This window comes from Hippocampus comes, unplaced genomic scaffold, assembly GCF_001891065.2.
Source record: "Hippocampus comes isolate QL1 unplaced genomic scaffold, H_comes_QL1_v1.1 scaffold28, whole genome shotgun sequence".
In the NCBI taxonomy this organism is placed as follows: domain Eukaryota; kingdom Metazoa; phylum Chordata; class Actinopteri; order Syngnathiformes; family Syngnathidae; genus Hippocampus; species Hippocampus comes.
Genome location: NW_017805405.1, coordinates 255,608 through 272,122, shown reverse-complemented (window position 1 = coordinate 272,122; position 16,515 = coordinate 255,608). Strand labels below are relative to the sequence as shown.

At 43.8% G+C, this 16,515-nt stretch overlaps 1 protein-coding gene across 3 annotated transcripts; it reads left to right on the top strand.

Moving 5' to 3' along the window:
* The first annotated feature begins 1,131 nt into the window (after nt 1–1,131).
* On the top strand, nt 1,132–15,905 carry mbd6 (methyl-CpG binding domain protein 6). 3 transcript variants are annotated; one of them, XR_002168613.1, is made up of 14 exons: nt 1,132–1,346; nt 2,256–2,471; nt 3,758–3,897; nt 4,591–4,693; nt 5,812–5,983; nt 6,299–8,716; nt 9,394–10,346; nt 11,078–11,186; nt 11,286–11,431; nt 11,921–12,625; nt 13,412–13,464; nt 13,556–13,628; nt 13,900–14,095; nt 14,766–15,905. XR_002168613.1 is itself a non-coding variant. In XM_019873164.1 (13 exons), the coding sequence occupies exons 3-13, from the start codon at nt 3,782–3,784 to the stop codon at nt 14,835–14,837; spliced, it is 4,920 nt and encodes a 1,639-aa protein (XP_019728723.1). In that variant the 5' UTR covers nt 1,132–1,346; nt 2,256–2,471; nt 3,758–3,781; the 3' UTR covers nt 14,838–15,905. The 3 variants fall into 3 exon arrangements, 2 of the variants coding, with proteins under 2 accessions (XP_019728723.1, XP_019728724.1); XM_019873164.1 differs by lacking the exon at nt 13,900–14,095; XM_019873165.1 differs by lacking the exon at nt 13,900–14,095 and having other exon boundaries at nt 1,132–1,654.
* Nucleotides 15,906–16,515: the final 610 nt, after the last annotated feature.

The window sequence follows — 16,515 nt, the reverse complement described above, 5'->3', positions numbered from 1 at the left end:
ATTATTGTTATTGTAATGTATTTTATTCTTAGTCTAAAGGTTGACCATCTGTCTAGGGACTGCAGATGAAAAATAGCCTTCTGGCTATTTCTGGCACAAAAATGTTTGTTAATATTCCTGTCCCTGAGATGTGTGTGTGTGTGTGTGTGTGTGTGTTTAGCTTTTTTTTTTTTTTTTTTTTTTTGGGCTTTATTGCAATACTGAAAGACCGCTTTGCACATGTTCTTCTTTTTCTTCAGGCTTTTGTGATCTTTATTCCCAATGAGGGAGTGGTCTCTATAAGGGGTGTTAAGAGAAGAAGAGCGTGAAAATAAAAGACTTGGACTTACCTTCAAACAAAAGGCTAGCAAGACTCCTTATGATGGACCTCACTTGTTTTTGGAAGACAGTTTATTGTTTGGGTGGCATGGTCACACAGTTCTGAGGTTGGGTGTTCAAAATCCGGGGTCCGACCTTCCTGTGAGGAGTTTGCATGGTCTTGCCGGAGTACCCAGAGAAAACCCACCCAGGCACGGGGAGAACATGCAAACTCCACACAGGAAGGCCGGAGCTGGAATTGAACCCGGTACCTCTGCACTGTGAGGTCAATGTGCAAACCACTCCCCAATTTCCATAGTCACTAATCTTATTTATAAATATGATAAGCATAGTACACTATTAGTCTGCACAGTAGACTACTTTTTATGACTCAACTCCAATGTAGTTACTTTTCTAATTATTATTATTGATTTGTACACTCATTATTAATAATAAACAATCGGATCACAGCATCTGTTAAGAAATTAATGGAATTAGATTACATGGGTTACCGTTGCAGCACAAACAAACATGGAAGTGGGGTTGGAAAAGAAAGGTGATTTGTGAACTTTATAATCTTCATTCAAAATTTCATATGTACGGGATTGTATGACATACTATTTCATAAACAAATGCTTATCGTCTCAAGCATTCGGATAAATATTCATTCATTATAAAATAATATTTTTTTCGCTTGTCATTTATGTGATCACGACTTTATCCCAAAGCGCAGTGATTATTTCTAACTGCATGGCCCATGTCCACTTGGAAGGTGACAAAGCTCCCGTTGCATGTTGGGTACAATACTCCTCGAGCTCAGAGTGCGCATGCGTGTTAGAAAACTCCATTATTTATTTATTTTGCTGGCTGGAATGTAAAAAAAAAAAACAAAAAAAAAACAAGGCAACTGTGAATTTTGGATTACATGGCTCGCGATGGTTATGGGAATATATCTGCATGCAAGACGGCCGAGAAGTAGTGAGACGAAAACAACGTCTCGCATGAGTCAGCGGGGCAGCGTCCACTCTTGTCGGGACACTCCAAATCAAGTAAATTCAGTCAGCTAGCTATGCTTCGCTAGTCTCTGTGCTAGCTTTAGCCTCCATTACCCAAGGCGCAGTCAAATTGCGGCGTTATTGCCCTTTGTCTGTAAACTGAACTTGCAGACGTTGTTCACACGTCGGCCGCTCGTTGCAGTTTTACGCGAACTACGCTGGGAGTGTTTCTTGATGTTTGTGTCAACGTTGTGTCCGTCAAAAAGCAGTCATTAGCTAGCCAGCTAACTTGATTCTCCCGCGAGCCAGCAAAGGGAAGACTTCAAAACTTCGCCAACACAGAGAGCCCGACGCCGAGTAAGGTAGATAGGTTCACCCCTGTCGTCCCTGCAACCTTTCCGTGCTTTAGTGATTAATCAATTTCATGTATTTCTAACTGTGTGTCTGTCGCACAGTCGCGTGTGCATATTGTCGTAGCTAATGTGCAAGAGTTTAGTGCGCCTGACAGCTGTCACGACAACACCACAAAGTGGACGCGGTTGCTAGCTTAGCTGTTAGCCTAGCATTTTAGCCTGTCGTGTCAGCCGTAGTGTTTAGATTCTGCTTTTACCCTTACTCGACACTTCAGACATGTAATGCTGCATCGTTGAATTATTCCATTTATTAGGCACGTCTAGCCGTGCTTGCTTTCTTAAAACGTGTGCAGTAATTGTTGTACATGCGACTTATTTATGCGACTGGACACCCACTAAAACATAGGCCTATATTTTAACACACCCTCCCACCTAAAAGTAGCGGCAACATGTGAGGAACTTCCCATGTTTTTTATCTTCTTTGTGAGGACAGGCCATTACATGTTAATATTTATGATCTAAATAAAACGTGCATTTAGAAATCGTCCAAATGGTCTGCTACTGTGGGACTTCCCATATTACATAATCCACCTCCACACTTCTGTTGCAGGATCATCATCCTCATATCAGCTCCTCCTTGGATGTGAATTGAATAAACGTCTTGCAGCGTTCATTCTTCGTGGCAGAGGCGCAGCCTGGTTGCTGGGGACACTTTGGACATTGGGTCAGGTTAACTGGCAGTCTGTGTGCTTCTAACCCACCAGCATGTTCATCCGACAGTCAATACCCTAGCCAAACCCGAGCCTGGCTTCACAAAGATGACAAGGTATTTTTATTTATATCTTCATCTTCTATTTAAGATTTTTTTAATTCTCAAGTGATTACAATGGGACCTCCGAAGTTCACAGTAGTTATTATTTCAGAACTGTAATGTGAGTTCTACGCTCACACTGTCACCATAATAAAACTATTGACTGCAGAGACGATGGTCCTCCTTGACTAATAAAATTGTAGAAACGTGCACATGGATTCATGTCACATGTGCACTTGCCAGTTTTTTTTCTCAGTGCTGTGCATGTTGGTGAATCAGAATTCTGAATACAGGGAGTTGAAAGCTGCAAAAAACACACCCCTATTTCCCTAGAAAGGGGGATCTCCTTGAGGCAAATAATCATACATTAATCATTTTTGCGCAATTTTTTTTTTCATGTCAAATAGGTTAGTATAACAGTATAGTACAATTCAGAACCCAGGCTTCTTTCGTATGTGGATACAAATCGGATATTTATCCAATACGACTGCAGACTGGATGCTCAGGTTACAATCATCCGTCCAATACGTAATCAAAAGGCAGCAAACATCACGAATGATTGACAAAGCAGACAGCGTAAAAAGCAAAGGCGTACAAAGGAGCAGAACTGGTTGCCAGTCAGTCACAGGACACATACAGTATGGAGACAAATAACCACACCCACCTTGACACCATCACTGAATGGGAAGCGATCCCACGCTGCCCGCACACAAGTCAGGCGAGTGTACCACTGCACTATCCACGACTACTTCTAAAACAGTACATAGAAATAGCATCAAATGTACTTGAACATACTGTAGATTGTTGATGGTTTAAATTAGTCCGCTTATTTCAGGGTAACATGAGGTGCATTTTCTTCTCATGTTCTAAAGAGATAAAAAACTTTCATGCTGGCTAAAATGGTGTTCTGTGTGGTGTGCTGATAGCTCACTAAAATAAAAGTAACGCTAGCGAGGTGACACAAAACTGTCGTCTCTGAGCTTCACCTCCGGGGCATTCTTTTTATTGTCATCGTGGTGTGTGTGTGTGTGTGTGTGTGTGTGTGTGTGTGTGTGTGTGTGTGTGTGTGTGTGTGTGTGTGTGTGTGTGTGTGCCTCATGTGAGATCATTGTTCAAAATCTGTACCACATTAAAAGCCACCGCACCCCAAACTTGGTTCAAACAAAAATACGTTTAAAGTTGCTTGACTTTGTAGCTACTCCCGTCAAAGAGCCGTAATGGTTTGAGTTTTTAAATTTGACTTTATTTTATTTTATTTTATTTTTTATTTTTTTTTATTTTTATTTTTTCTATGTACCAAGCCGCTGGCAGGCCGCAGCTACAGAATGATGGGAGGAAGTGACACTGGCAGTGGGGACAAGGATGAGGTGGTCTCCGCTGCCGTACATGTCCCAATCGGCTGGCAGAGGAGAGTGCATGGCGGCCAGGTTGTGTATGTCAGGTGTGTTGATTATATAGAAGAAAATGTGTCGATAGATAATGTTGAGTATCCAGGCAACATCATCTAAATTGTGTCATTCTCATTGTGCGTGCAGTCCATTTTATTTAATTAATATTTTTCGCGAATCAAATTTGTCATAAACGTTTTTTTAAAAAACTCATCTTTACTCCTTAGTGGACAGCCAAGCCACACACTTTTTCACTCAGCGCCTTTCTCGTATGGATAGTCCCAATCCGATCACCTGGATTGCTATTGAGTCCGATCCAATTCAAATCCTTCAACCCAAACTATCTATTACATACTCAACTTAGCATGACAGATGAGCTGTTGCCATGGTTGCCATGTGTTTTCGTCATGTGAGCAGTTTTTGTACAATGGACGAGGTGACAAAGACAATCCGTTCGGTATTGGCCGAAGGTTACAATATTGGTTTATGATATCAAAAAGTGGTATTGGCCATCCCTACTTTCCAGTTACAGAAGCGCACTGTGGCTAAACATTTTACATGACTGCATGACTCTAAATTCATCAAATTCATGTCTGTTTTCATGAGTCACACATTTACAGAAACAACAAAGATCTGTATTGTGTTTCAAAATTACTGCAACTTTGACTTGAACCTCTTAATCCATCTTAGATATCAGTCAGAGGGGAGAGACTTACTTGCATGTGCATATGTCTATGTTTATGTAGTCCCAGTGGAACTTCTCTGTCCTCCCTGGATGAGGTGAAGACCTACCTGTTGACTGATGGCACATGTAAATGTGGTCTGGAGTGCCCGCTTGTCATCAGCAAGGTAAATCTGTTTGCTCGGGCTATCGTGTATTTTGCGAGAATGGGCAAAAAGATGGAAAAACTTACTGACTGTGCGCAGCTCAATTAGTCAAAGTCTGATGTAAGAGATAATGGTCTCCTTCCTGAGCACCGTTGAAGTCCCTTTGAGCAAAAAACCAATTCCCTTCACAGGATCAAGTTTGACAAACGAGAGCAAAATAGACTATTCACAAAACATGAAGATATTTATGGCTGTGTACCTCCAAGTCAGTCAGACTTGGTTCATCAAATTTTCCATTTCAGATGACTACAGTAGAAACAATTTTGAACCAATTTAAACTGCTGGTGTGCAAATTAGAATTATCTGGAAAAAAAAGAGGCAATTGTCAAGACAACCCCGGAGTGGCAACGGACCTTTGTCGTTGTCATTAATAGCGTGAGGCAGTGTCTGTCGCTCACATGTTGTTCAGGTAGCACAGCTCCTCAAGGGGGTACATCCATACACGCAGCGGCCAGAGTGTTTGCTATGGCACCCAGTACCGCTGGGACTTCATGTATTGTTACATCGCAGTGCTGATTAATGACCTGATTTTGGTCTGGGAGGAGATCTCCCAAGGAAGAGCATCAGCAATTCATTGTCGGAAATTTACAGACATTGGATCAACCTGTGATCTAAATGTCCGCTATGAATATGATTTTGAATGCAATATTTGATTGGAAAATTGTATTCATTAACTTCGGGAATTAGATTTTGATGATTTTTGTCGCACCTTTCAGCTTGCCACACCAAGCGTCACACTAAACACAAGTCACTCGTGTGATGTATGTTATTTTTATTTATTTTTTAATCTGAGTTTGGGACCGGCTGTGGCTAGCTATTCGGGCGCTGAATGGAGATCAAACCTGCGCTCTCGACGCTCAAGGCAGCAGGATGTACCGCCACAATAAAGTACCATATTTTCCGCACTTATTTGCAATGGATTTTTTATGGTGATGACTGTATTTCATCTAAATCATTGGAATTTTTTTCTATATGCCTTGAGTTGTTCAGGCAATGAAATATTTTGTCATTTTTAACTCGCAAAGAATATAGTTTAGTGTCAGTACAGCAACACGGTCTATTTTTTTTTTCCCCAACAGGTTTTCAACTTTACATTGGGGGTAAAGGTAGAGCAGCACAAGCAGCCCCTAGGCAAAGCAGAGCAGGACATGACCAAACTGTGTAACCATCGCAGGAAAGTGGTGGCAATGGCCGCTCTGTGTCGCAGTATGCAGGCGTCACACCTGCCTTTTGGTCACCTTCATAACCCGGGTAAGTCCTACCAACCAAGGAATTCGCTTTGCCAGTTATAATCCATCCAGAGGAACATATACAAAACAATGACCAACAAGGGGAAACAGAATGGGAAGCCCGGCGGTTCACTGTTAAGCGCCCCGATATTTTGGATGTGAAAAGAAAATAATAGGAAAGCTAAACTCCAGCCGATTGTTATTTTGAAAAGGTCTAATATCTGCCAATGTCATTGGCCGCCGATTATTTGGTCGGGCCCCACTTAGGTTGTCCTCAGAAAACAACAATACGTTTTATCATTTTCAATTAGCAAATATTTTGTTTTTCTTTTTCCAGAGGTGAGCAAGGGAGTGGGCAATTGCATCCCAAAGAGGGCTCTTGTTGAGCATGAAGAAGAGGACCGAGGCATTTACCATCCCAAATTTCGTCTGGCTCCTGCGCCACCTCAGAATAACGCCCATCCTAACCCCAGTGCCAGCCCCAGTTCCTCTCACAAGTTTATTTATCCTTATAATGGTTCCTCCCCAGGTCCTCACACAGGCGGAAACTCTCACCATCCCCTTGATGCTTTACGGAGGCTTCACCATCCTCCTCTTTCTCAAACGGTGCCCTTTACCACTTCCAGCAGCCCCCCATTCCCCACTTACCATGTTGCCCAAAGGTCACCCCGCACTCCCACCCCTCAAAATGTCAGTCAAGGTCAAAAACTGCCCCAAACTCCTGAAACTCCTGCCTCTCCTCTCCTAAGGCCCCTATCTTCACCTCCTTGCTCTTCTCCTAAAAGCTTTGTCATAGGAGGAAGAGTTTCACAGACTCAAGCGCAGCATCCACATGGGGTCATATGTGGAGGCTCTCCTCTCTCGCCCTCCCCCATCCTCTCTCCCTCTGTCCATAACATGAATTCTGTGTCTCCTCAGCAGCGGTCCCACTACCCTTCGGCTTCCCCCTCCCATGTCTCTGATCAGGGTGGAAGCTCCACTGCAGCGGCTGAAGGGCTGACAGCAAGTAATTTGTCACGGAGGAGGAAGTCCTGCTCTTCCTCTCCACACTCCCCTCTCCCTTGTGGTTCGCCAAACCCCAGCCCCCACATCTTCAAGTTTAAGCTGGAAGACATCTTGGAACAGTTTAAGAACTCTGGCAACAGTAGCACTAATAACCACCGCCTCGCAAACCCTACAAACCCCAGCACATTGACTAACCAAAGCAGTCACAGTCCTCATGCTCCCCCACTGAAACCCGCAAACAGTACAGCAAGTCTCGGCACAGCACCACCAGGTTTTGGCTTGAATCCTGCGGGGATTTCCAACACTATCGTGGCACCATTTTTGAACCACCACAGTCACCAGGGCCAGCTGCCGGCCTCAACTTCTTTTCCTGCAAGTAGTCTGCTCTCCGCGGCTGCAAAAGCTCAGCTGGCTAGCCAGGTAACCCATGGTCAGGGCTCAAATGTGTCCTGCAGCCAAACAAGTGTGTCCTCCTCCTTGGAAATCATGACAGAGGCACAGCAAAGACAGTCGACCAAGGTAACAAACAGCACTTTAAAAAACAGCCACCTTTCCTCCCCTATTGCTGCCTCTAGGCCTCACTGTCCCACTCTAGCAGCAGCGTCTTCTGTCCTCTTTCCTTCACCCCACTCCCTAGCCCAGTCCCTGGCTTCTTCCTTGCCCCAATTGCCTCCTAAAACAGAGCAAAATGCATCGCACAGGAAAAGGCGGCGGCGATCTCCCACTGTTCTGAGCACGATCAAAGACACCCAGCAGCTGGCCAATGGGCCGCAGAAGCCCCAGCCTCGAGAATGTGTCTCCGCTATTGCTCTGAACCTATCATCTTTGGCTTTCCCTCGCTCTGTCTCTGCCTCTACCTCAGATGTGCAGAACCCGAATAGTGTCACGCCCGAGCACCACCATCATCTGCCACCGGGGCAGACGTCTAAGTTCTTGACTTCCAAACAGACGGCACATCTTTCTGGAACTCCCCGACAGGCAGAAGCCCTGGATATCACTACAGGCTTGGCACCAACATCCCTTAGCTTGGACCCTCCAACTCAGCCCCTTTCTGCTCTTTTGCACTTACTCAGTGTACAGAATGCTCAGGCCGCAGCCTCGGCTTCGAACCCTGCTCCAGCTCATTTGGGATCTTTGTCCGTAGAAGGGGGTGGACACACTAAAACGCAGAGCCCCACACCATCGCCCTCTCCTATATCCCCTCATTCCAGCGGCAACCACGCGCAGCCTCCGTCACCATGCCGAACCAGTAACACTAATATGATATCGTTGGTTCCAGAGATGCTTTCTCCCACTCGCACCTCCACTCATTTCAGTTCAGTGCAGTCACAATCCCAGTCTCTGAGATTAAGTCCTCCACAAAGACATTCTTCGGCATCCTCCATGTTGTCACGCTCCAATTTAGCTTTACACAACAGCAGCAGCCCATCTCTGTCACACGTGGCCCCTACTCCACTTGACAGGCACCATCCAACTGAGAATCATATTCCAGCAACTGACACTGTTTCCCGGTTGCTTTCACCAGAAGCATCGCCACAGAGCATGATCAGTAATGATACGTCAACAGCAGACCCGAGTCACCCACAAAGCGACGTATCTGTGGCATTATCCACCTCGCCAAAGCCTCTTGATCTCAGCAATCATGTTCTAGCCCTTCTTGCAGCATCCTCCACTGCACGGCAGGAGGAACGCAGCTCAGCTGACCATACAACAGATATAGTGATGTCTTCCCAAGAAAATCACTCTCCAGGTGAGTAATCTTCACAGGATTTATGTGTCTGCCAAGAGCGTCCAGCCAGCCAACTCTTTTCAGAACCGCTTATCCTCACGAGGGTCGCAGGCATGCTGGAGCCTATCCCAGCTGTCTTCGGGTGGTAGGCAGGGTACACCCAGCACTGGTCGCTAGAGCAACGCAGGGCACACAAAGATGAACAACCATTCACATGATGAGAAAAAAAATTGCTTTGTAGGGATAAAACGGCTAAAGAATCAAATCTTGTCAATAGTGACCTTGCAAAATTCTCAGTGTTAGACTGGGCTTTGACTAAAAACACTTAGGTGTCTTTAAATATGAGCAGGTGTCAGATGGTAATTTTCCAAGAGTCTTCTGATGTACAGGTATCTGAAGACAACTCATTTGATCTTAAGACACTAAATACAGTATTAATGATAGCGGCAATAAAAACTGAAATGTTATCACGACATATTTTGTTTTTATCGCCAGTACTAGCTAGCTCTCTATTATATGCATATATGGTGTGTGTGTGTGTGTGTGTGTGTGTGTGTGTGTGTGTGTGTGTGTGTGCGTGTGTGTGTGTGTGTGTGTGTGTGTGTGTGTGTGTGTCTAAAATCCATCCCATTCTCACGAAGGTCGTTGATGAAGTCATTTACACTGTGGTGAAGATGTTTTTGCTTGTTCTTTTCCAGGTTCCGGTGACTCTGAACGTGGGGACTTGAAGAACTCCGCATCAACAAAACCTCTGACACCCACCAGTTTGGAGGTCGTCGCCTCTTCTCAGCTTGGAGAGGACTGTCCTCAGACACCTTCAGCTATGAACGACTCGACCGCCCCTTTACCTCTGGCAGAGGCCTTCCCTTTCATGAACCAAGATCAGCTTCTTCAGCTGCTGTCTTCCACGGGAGGCCTGCCATCCATCCTCGACCCTACGGTCCTGTCCTCATTACACCTCGGAGGGCTGTGGTTGGGTGGGCAAAATGCACAGACACCTTCCACTGCTGCAACACAAAATCTTGTCGATCAACAGCCAGTAATGATCCAATCCGAGACACAGCAGCAAAGCCAGGATCAGCAACAGAAGCAGCAACAGATAAACAGTAATCCTCTCTTTCCGTTGTTGCCTCTGTTGAGCGGTGTGCAAGGGGACATCCCTCTTAATCTGTTGGGCCTTCTAAACCCAATCCCACCTCCAGCCTCAGCTTCTGCCACAGGACAGGAATCTGATTTGGGGCTAACAGAAAAACCAAGTCACCAAGCTCTGCTTATGGCGTCCTTGCTGCTCGGGCAACACCAGGCGCCTTTGTTACCCTTATCTGGACTGAGTCAGGTGGGTCAGGTCAGCTTGGAGGTTCCTCTTCAGCAGCCGCCACAGATCCCCGCCTCTTTGGAGGGCCTCATGTTGGATAAGGCCGCTGCTCTCCTGGATCCGTCAACTCTTCACGGGTCGGGGCTTCTGGAAGTCACCCAGGGTCTTCCCCTCCCGCCTGGAGCGGAGGGGTCTGTCCAAGCTCTGCAGTCCCTGCTCCTTCCTCCTCAGCCGGCTACCTTCCTGCCTTTTAGCCCCGCCCTCCTTACAGCTGCTCTAAACGCAGCTGACTTACCCCATACCCAGTTAACTCCTGTTCAGCATACCCAACCTCAGGTAGGCTGCCCGTCTCCTTAGGTTCTTTCCTCTTAGCTCATCGTCGTTTCCTTCGATATACACTGATTTTCTAACATTATTAGTTTCATAACATCAGTTAATCACACATTTTCCAAAATTGCCTTTTTGTTCGTGATGGTTTCACGTGAATACATAAAAAGTAATTTGTATCTCTCTTGTTTGACATTGCAGACCGCCACCAACTGCCACCTGTAACGGCAGTTCTATTTTGTTCTTTAATTTTAAAATGCAAATTTTCGATAGATACTCTTAGTGTTACAGTGCTGTGAAAAAGTATTTGCCCCCTTCCTGATTTCTGTGTTCTTTCCATATTTATCACACACAAATGTTTCAGTTCATCAAACTGCTTTTAATATTACATAGAGACTACCAAGGAAGTACAAAATGCAGTTTCTAAATGCCAATTTAATTTATTAAGGCACACAACAACAAAAAAATTTGAACCTACCCGTCCCATTATGAAAAAGTAATTGCGCTCTGAACCTACTAATGTATTGTGCCGCCCTTGGCAGCAATAACTGAAATCAAGCGTTGAACTGGAAAAAAAACAAATCATCTAAACTAATTGCAACTAACTGAATTTAAAGTCAAATTGAAATAAACATGAAACGACAAATCCAAAGCACTGATGCATACCTATAAGCATTTGTTATTGTGGCCCACGACTTACTTCACAATTTAATTTTGATGAGTGCATTGCGATCTTGCAGGAACTGTCAGATGCTGGTGTGGACACCCTCATCCCCCTTTCTCTCCAAGGCAAGGAAAACCCCATTCTCCAGCAATTACTTCCCACTTTACTTAACCCTGCTGTGTTAGGTGAGTGATAAGTAACATACATCTGAGGATAGATGTCCCATTTCACTAATGCCAACAAATATTATCCCATTAAATTATTTATGGAACACTGCTTTCTAGGAGACATTTCTGGCATTGCCGGGCTCCATAACATGGTGGGTATTGGAGCCGGTTCCTTACTCCTGCCCTCAGTCCAGACCTCATCTTTGGGGATGCCTCTCCTGCAAGGTCCTGATGGGACCATCAACCTGCTCAACAACATTCAGGTAAGTAACTGACATGTTTTTCAAAATTTCGATCCAATCTGTTGTGTCAAATATGCTCATTGAACACATGAGGCATACTTACACAATACTTTGGGTCTCTTTCTTTTCGGTGCCGATAACACACTGTTAAGAGAAGCACATTGCTTTGTTTTTAACAAAACGGAAATGCCATCTTGCTTGATCTGTTTTGACAGTCGATAACCGTTTGAAAGTGGGCTTTCAAAATTGACAGCACTGTACAGTATGTATTTGCCGTTAAGCAACAACTAACCTGACCTACGGTTGTGAGAAGTTAATGCACGTCTCTGAGTCGGTCTATATGGTGTGACCACTCATAAAATGTGACTTTCTGTAACTGGCAATTGACTTAGACAATGTGAGATGGAATTCAAAACAATCACAGGTAAAACCTTACAGAGTTTGGCCAACCTTACCAACTGTGTTTACACAGTTAATTGAAACTTGTATTTTTTGCTTTTCTCCCTTCAGCTGAATCTTGCGCCATCCTCTGAAGGAGAGAAGTCCGACTCGTTGCAGGAAACGGAGAGCCCCGCCCCTCACTGTGACATTCCAGCCTCTCAGATCTCTCCTGAACAGGTTGCTAGTCCGCCTCCAACACCTGCCCAAGAAACGAGCCGACCGCCACATCGAGGGTCTGATGGCAGGCCACTTATCGACCCCTACACCTCTTTCATGGATACAATTTACACCTCCTTCCTTCAAATTAACGCTAAAGAGCAGGAAGATGGGGTCCACTCTGGGCCATCTGACCCTACATCACCTTTCTGTGCCTTACCGCCTGTCACTTTCCCCATGGAGCACCACACTCTCTCCACACCTACCCCAACTCAGCACCAGGCGAGTGCCCCAGTCTCCCTCAGCCCACGGCGGGCTTGCTCCCTGCGAAACCCAGACTTGTCACGCCTCAGCTTGGAAGCGGCAGCTCATTCTCCAGCCCAGGGTACGCCCAAACCCACCGAGGATGTGGCCACATCGCCTTTACAAAGAAAAACAGTCATGGTGGAGGGGCACACCCATCCAGAACCCCCCTTACCTTCCATATACTTGGAGGAAGCGAAGACGGACTGTACTGGTGTGGATAGACAGGCAGGATATCTGAGTCCTGGGGATGGTTGCAGTGGGAGACCGCATAAGGATGCACCTGGGACATTGTTGCACAGTGAACAGGGAAGGGTGAGTGTCTGCTGTTTGTCTTTTAGGTCAGGCAAAATTCACCGGTTTTAATCCATCTCAAGGGCGGCCATTTTGCCACCTGCTGTCAACTGAAAATGACATCACATTGCGCAGGCCTCAGTTAACAAACAATCATACCTCAACTTGCAAATGTTACATGACCAAACTCAGACAACAGATGAGCTGTGATTGGTCGTTATCTGAGCCCTGGGCAACTGTGATGTCATTTTCAGTTGACAGGATGTGGCAAAATGTTCACCCCGAGATGGATAAAAAGTGGTTGAAATTGTTTATGTATGTATGTATTTATTTATTTTGTTGAATTCATATTCCACAAATGTCATATTAACAACCCTTTCAGGGACAGCGGTTACTCCAGTGGACAGCTTATCAGGTTACAGATTATCATTATTGGTGCATGAAAGGGTTAATCAGAATGCTGTTTTTAGACCAGTGGCGACACACAGAACATAATGTATTATTGTAAAGAATTTTTTTGACTTGGCCTCCCCGATAATGTGCCACAAGATGGCACCAAAGCCCTGGCTAATAGAAATGTAGTAATCAATGTCAAGTAAGTACAGTTATTGTCATCAGTGTACATCGTCTGGCATCCTCTGGCTGTTGCGATTGTAGCATCATTGATTCATCAGGGATTATTACTATAACACTCAATGTTAGTGGTTTGAACTTTTTTTTTTGCAATGTTCAATCAACTGTTTGACTGTAATGGTGCATTTTTAAGTATCTGACCAACGATGTCATGATGATGCATTTTTCACCAAGGAACAATCAGGAACTGTGTCTGGAGTCCGTCGAGGGAGAAAAAGAAAACAGACGTAAGTTGCTTTGTCAGTGATTCTTGAGCTGAGCTTTCAGCGTCGTGTTTTTCAATGTCAATGTCTCACTGATTCGTATTTTGTGCGTCAGGCTGCAAAATGTGTTGGAGGACTTCAGAGACGTGGATGCTACAACAGCACTCGAAGAAACAAAGGCTACTACGGTATGACTCCTTTTTTGCCAGAACTGGCGTCAGCACACTGGATGCACAATTGATGCAAGCGTTAATTGATTATAGGATCACAGAAGCTTAATATTAGGCTAACCCTGACCTTCTCGGAACAAATAATTTTAATTACCAACGCTATTTATTTAGTATCCTTGTGACATAAACAATTCCTTGAGTGTGGTTGAATAAAATACTATATGAGGTGTGTCCGAAAAATTCCAAGACTTGTGTCACAAAAGTTGTATTTCAAATTCAAACTACCAAGTTTTCCAGTCATCACCTTGGAGTCTAAGGCACTTTCCCAGCATTCACCTGCACTCCTGGAAGGATTCTTCAAAGATTTTCCACAGCTCCGCTGTCAGGTCCATCTTGTTGTCGTCCGCTTCTTCAAAACGGGTCCCTTGGATGACCAACTTGAGCTTTGGAAAGAGGGAAAAAAAAATCTCACGGAGCCAGGACAGGTGAGCAGAGAGCTGGCATTCTGAGAAGGCGCACTGTCATGGTGACGCAGCCATGCGGTGCTCTTGCCTCTTCTCACGCATTGAACGAAGCAAACGGCTCAGGATCTAATTGTAAACGCGCTGGGTGATCACTTGGCCTAATTTGAAGGTGGAACCTGTAATTTGGTTTGAAATATATCTTTTGTGACACCAGACCTGAAACTTTTTCATTTTTTAAGAAACACCTTGTATGTATTTTTGTACAGCGCCTTTCAAGGGACAAAGGTGATCGTATTATTCACTGTTATTTTATTGTGAGAGTAGACTACTGTGCAAGTGTCTGGGGAGATAATGGAAACAAGTTACGTACTTTAAAAAAAAAAAAAAGTCTACCAAGGCCCAAACATTTGTTGTCATCTTTCTTATTGTGTGAACAAGTACAATCTCTGATCATAATGTGGTAGAAACTGCTGAAATGATGTCTAGTCCAAATATTTCCCCAAACGTACAAATCCCATGTTCAGATTGAAATGTTCTGTAAAGGGGAATTTTTTTTTTTTAAAAAGCAATATTTGCTAACTTATTTTCCCAATTGATTCCTATATTTATTGTTCCAACTGATAAATATTCACCACCCTGTAACGTACATTTGAAGCTTGAATAACCTTTTTTTTCCTCCTTCCTGTTGCAGACGGCCCTGTTGAAGCCCGACACATCAGTCCGAGGCAGGAGGAGACGAGGGGTGAGGTCTCAGAGGCAGTGATTGTTGCAGGGAGCTGTCAGTCACAGCTGTTCCACCAATCAGACTTCACTTCCTGACTCCACCCATGCATCCCAATCCACCCACATCACTTATGATTTTTTATTTTTTTTAGCGTCATTCTCAGTCAACTGCACTAATCATGCTGTTCATGTCAACAAATGCCATGAAAACCAGTGGAAAAATAAAGCATCGGTCGAGCTCCAGACTGGGGGAAAAACATTTTTTTAAAAGAAAATTTTAAAAATAAATGTGGATATTTTCTCACTCTTAGGTCTAGTTAACACAATAATGGTTGTGTTGGTGTGATCACAGCTCTCTTCACGATGTTAGCGTCATATCTTTTTTTTTTACACAGACAAAGCAAGAGTACTGTTCTCATGTATCTGTTACTGTGAGTCGCAATGAAGCCCGTCTACTTGAACCATGCTCTCTGTGGAAAGTGTGTATGTAGCTGTATGTATGTGTGTGTGCGTGTGTCTTTTTTAATATGTTGATTGTGTAGGACAACAGAGCTATTGCTGAGCCCCTCACTCGTGGTTTAGTTGGAATTCTGGTCATGTCATGGATGAGACCCTCTGTTTAAAGAAAGAAAGGACTCTTTTAAGGCACACTCCTAATGTTTTCAGATGGTGCTGGAAACGTAGATGTATGATTTTTATTTTTCTCTCATAGTATAAAGCCACCGTATTTGGATTTCTTTTACTTCCTCCCTTGAGTAGACGGCCATCCGTCATGTAGCCCCTTCGTCATGAACAAAATGGGGATTCTTAAAAGCCAGAGCTGTGATAGCTCATGTGGATTTGATGAGTCTGCCTAACTGTAGAAAATATCCTTACACTGCCCTCCCCTCAAAATACTGGCATCTCTCGCTGTATTTAACAAAAAAAGAAGAAAAAAAAAGCAAATTATGCAATTTCTATTCACTTGGAGATTTGTATATATGTACAATTAATGTGTTTTATTATTTTATATGGTTTAGAGAAAAGAGATGAGTGCAAACAATTGTGAATTTTCTGGGAGTATTTTTCTCATACTACACCCTGGCTTTCAATACTTATGTTAAAAAAAGGCGATTAAATTGTGGACTGTAGCTTTCTTTTTTTATATGGGAGTCTTTTTTTTATTTAATATTAAAACTATTTACAGAAACTATGCTGTGTTGATTTCATTTTTACACACTTGCTTAACATCTAAACTTCTTCGCCCTTGATCACTTCATGTGTTTTCAAACTTTTGACTGGTACGATGTATTAAACACATTGAACTGGTTAAACGATTACATTTGTTGGCATCAACGGTCTTAGGAAATACCTTTTAAAACACCTTAAGATAATTTCGCAGTGCAATATATAACCTCTGATGCAGATTTATTCTTTGAAGGACACTGCGTTATGGACTCGCTCCTCCTTTGTTGCATTTCTCGAATGACTTTCAAATGTGAGCACCACGTGCACTGATAACCAATGTAAAGGGTGTCCATAAAGTCTCTTCACTAGTTAAACATAACCTACCAAAGATACCGCTAACTTCCTGAATATTTTTTTTAACATTTTATCTGAAATATTCATAACCCATTTAAAAGAAAGGAACCTAACCACATTAAATGAGCGTCAGATTTATGTGACATGCTACAAACATGCCAGAGTTTAATTTTGCTTGCTGATGGTGTTTTTACATA